The 921-nt window shown below is 41.3% G+C and overlaps 1 protein-coding gene across 1 annotated transcript in view; it reads left to right on the top strand.

Annotated features, from left to right (window-relative positions):
* The window catches only part of CSUI_003386 (abc1 family protein), a gene marked incomplete at its 3' end in the record, with an annotated part of 5,956 nt that extends 5,577 nt beyond the window's left edge, over positions 1-379 (top strand). Inside the window, exon 6 of the mRNA XM_068063584.1 lies at positions 312-379. Within this exon, the coding sequence (XP_067924440.1) occupies positions 312-379 (68 nt within the window). The remainder of the gene's footprint in view (positions 1-311) is intronic.
* Positions 380-921: the final 542 nt, after the last annotated feature.

Here is a 921-nt window from a genome sequence, read left to right as displayed (position 1 = left end):
GACACTTCTCTCTCTCTCTCTTGAGGGTTTGAGCCGTGAATGGATTAAAGAAAATCTCACACCTGTAGACATAGAGCTCTAAGCGTTTCCTTCTCTTCTTCTTCTTCTTTCTTTTCTTCTTCTATACAATTCATTCTTTCTCTTGTTTTCTTTCTTTCTCCCCTCTCTCTCGTTCTTTTGCTTTCTTCGTTGCATGTTCTCTCTCTCTTTCTCACTCTTTCTCTCACTTTTTCTGTTTTGTGTGGGATGTGTGATGTAGGAGGAGGATGGAGGTGCGGGGAGTTCCTTCCGTTTTGCTTCGTTGAATGTAGGAGAACTTCTCGCCAAAGTTCTCGATCTCAGCCGTCGCTATCAAGTCATCCTGGACAGCCAATTCGCTAATGTAAGGAAAAAAGAGGAAGAAGAAACACACTGCATAGATACAAATATATAAATGAATGAATGAAGATAGAAGAGAAAGTGTTAAAGAAAGAAAGAAAAGAAAGATGTAGAGAGATATGGGAATGGGTATGTGTGTGGGTCTGTTGGCGTGGAATTGTTTGCTTGCAGTGTTTCTTTCTTCTTCTTTTTCTTCTTCTCGTTTTCTGTGACCTTTTACTTTTTTCTTTGGTTCTAATTCTAATTGCTACGAGAGAGATGTCGTCAAGAAGCGGAAGTGTGTCTACACGCCTAGTCATCTACATCACAGGGGAGGGGGAAAGAAGAGAAAGATAGAGGTGTATGTACAGCATGGTCACCTGTCACACTATGAGAGATAGAGAGATAGCTACAAAGTGTGGCTGTGTATCTGTCTCTATGAAGATCTCTCTGGTGTATGTCTGTAGATAAAAAGTGTAGGGGTGGCTACTATTGTAGGGATTGCTTGGATCGGAGAAGTTCTGAAAAGTAGAGTAGAATAGAGTAGGTGTAGGGGTGCTGCAT

This window comes from Cystoisospora suis, assembly GCF_002600585.1.
Source record: "Cystoisospora suis strain Wien I chromosome Unknown contig_1496, whole genome shotgun sequence".
Taxonomy (NCBI): domain Eukaryota; phylum Apicomplexa; class Conoidasida; order Eucoccidiorida; family Sarcocystidae; genus Cystoisospora; species Cystoisospora suis.
The sequence above is the reverse complement of the archived record's forward strand: the minus strand, read 5'-3'. Positions and strand labels throughout refer to the sequence as shown.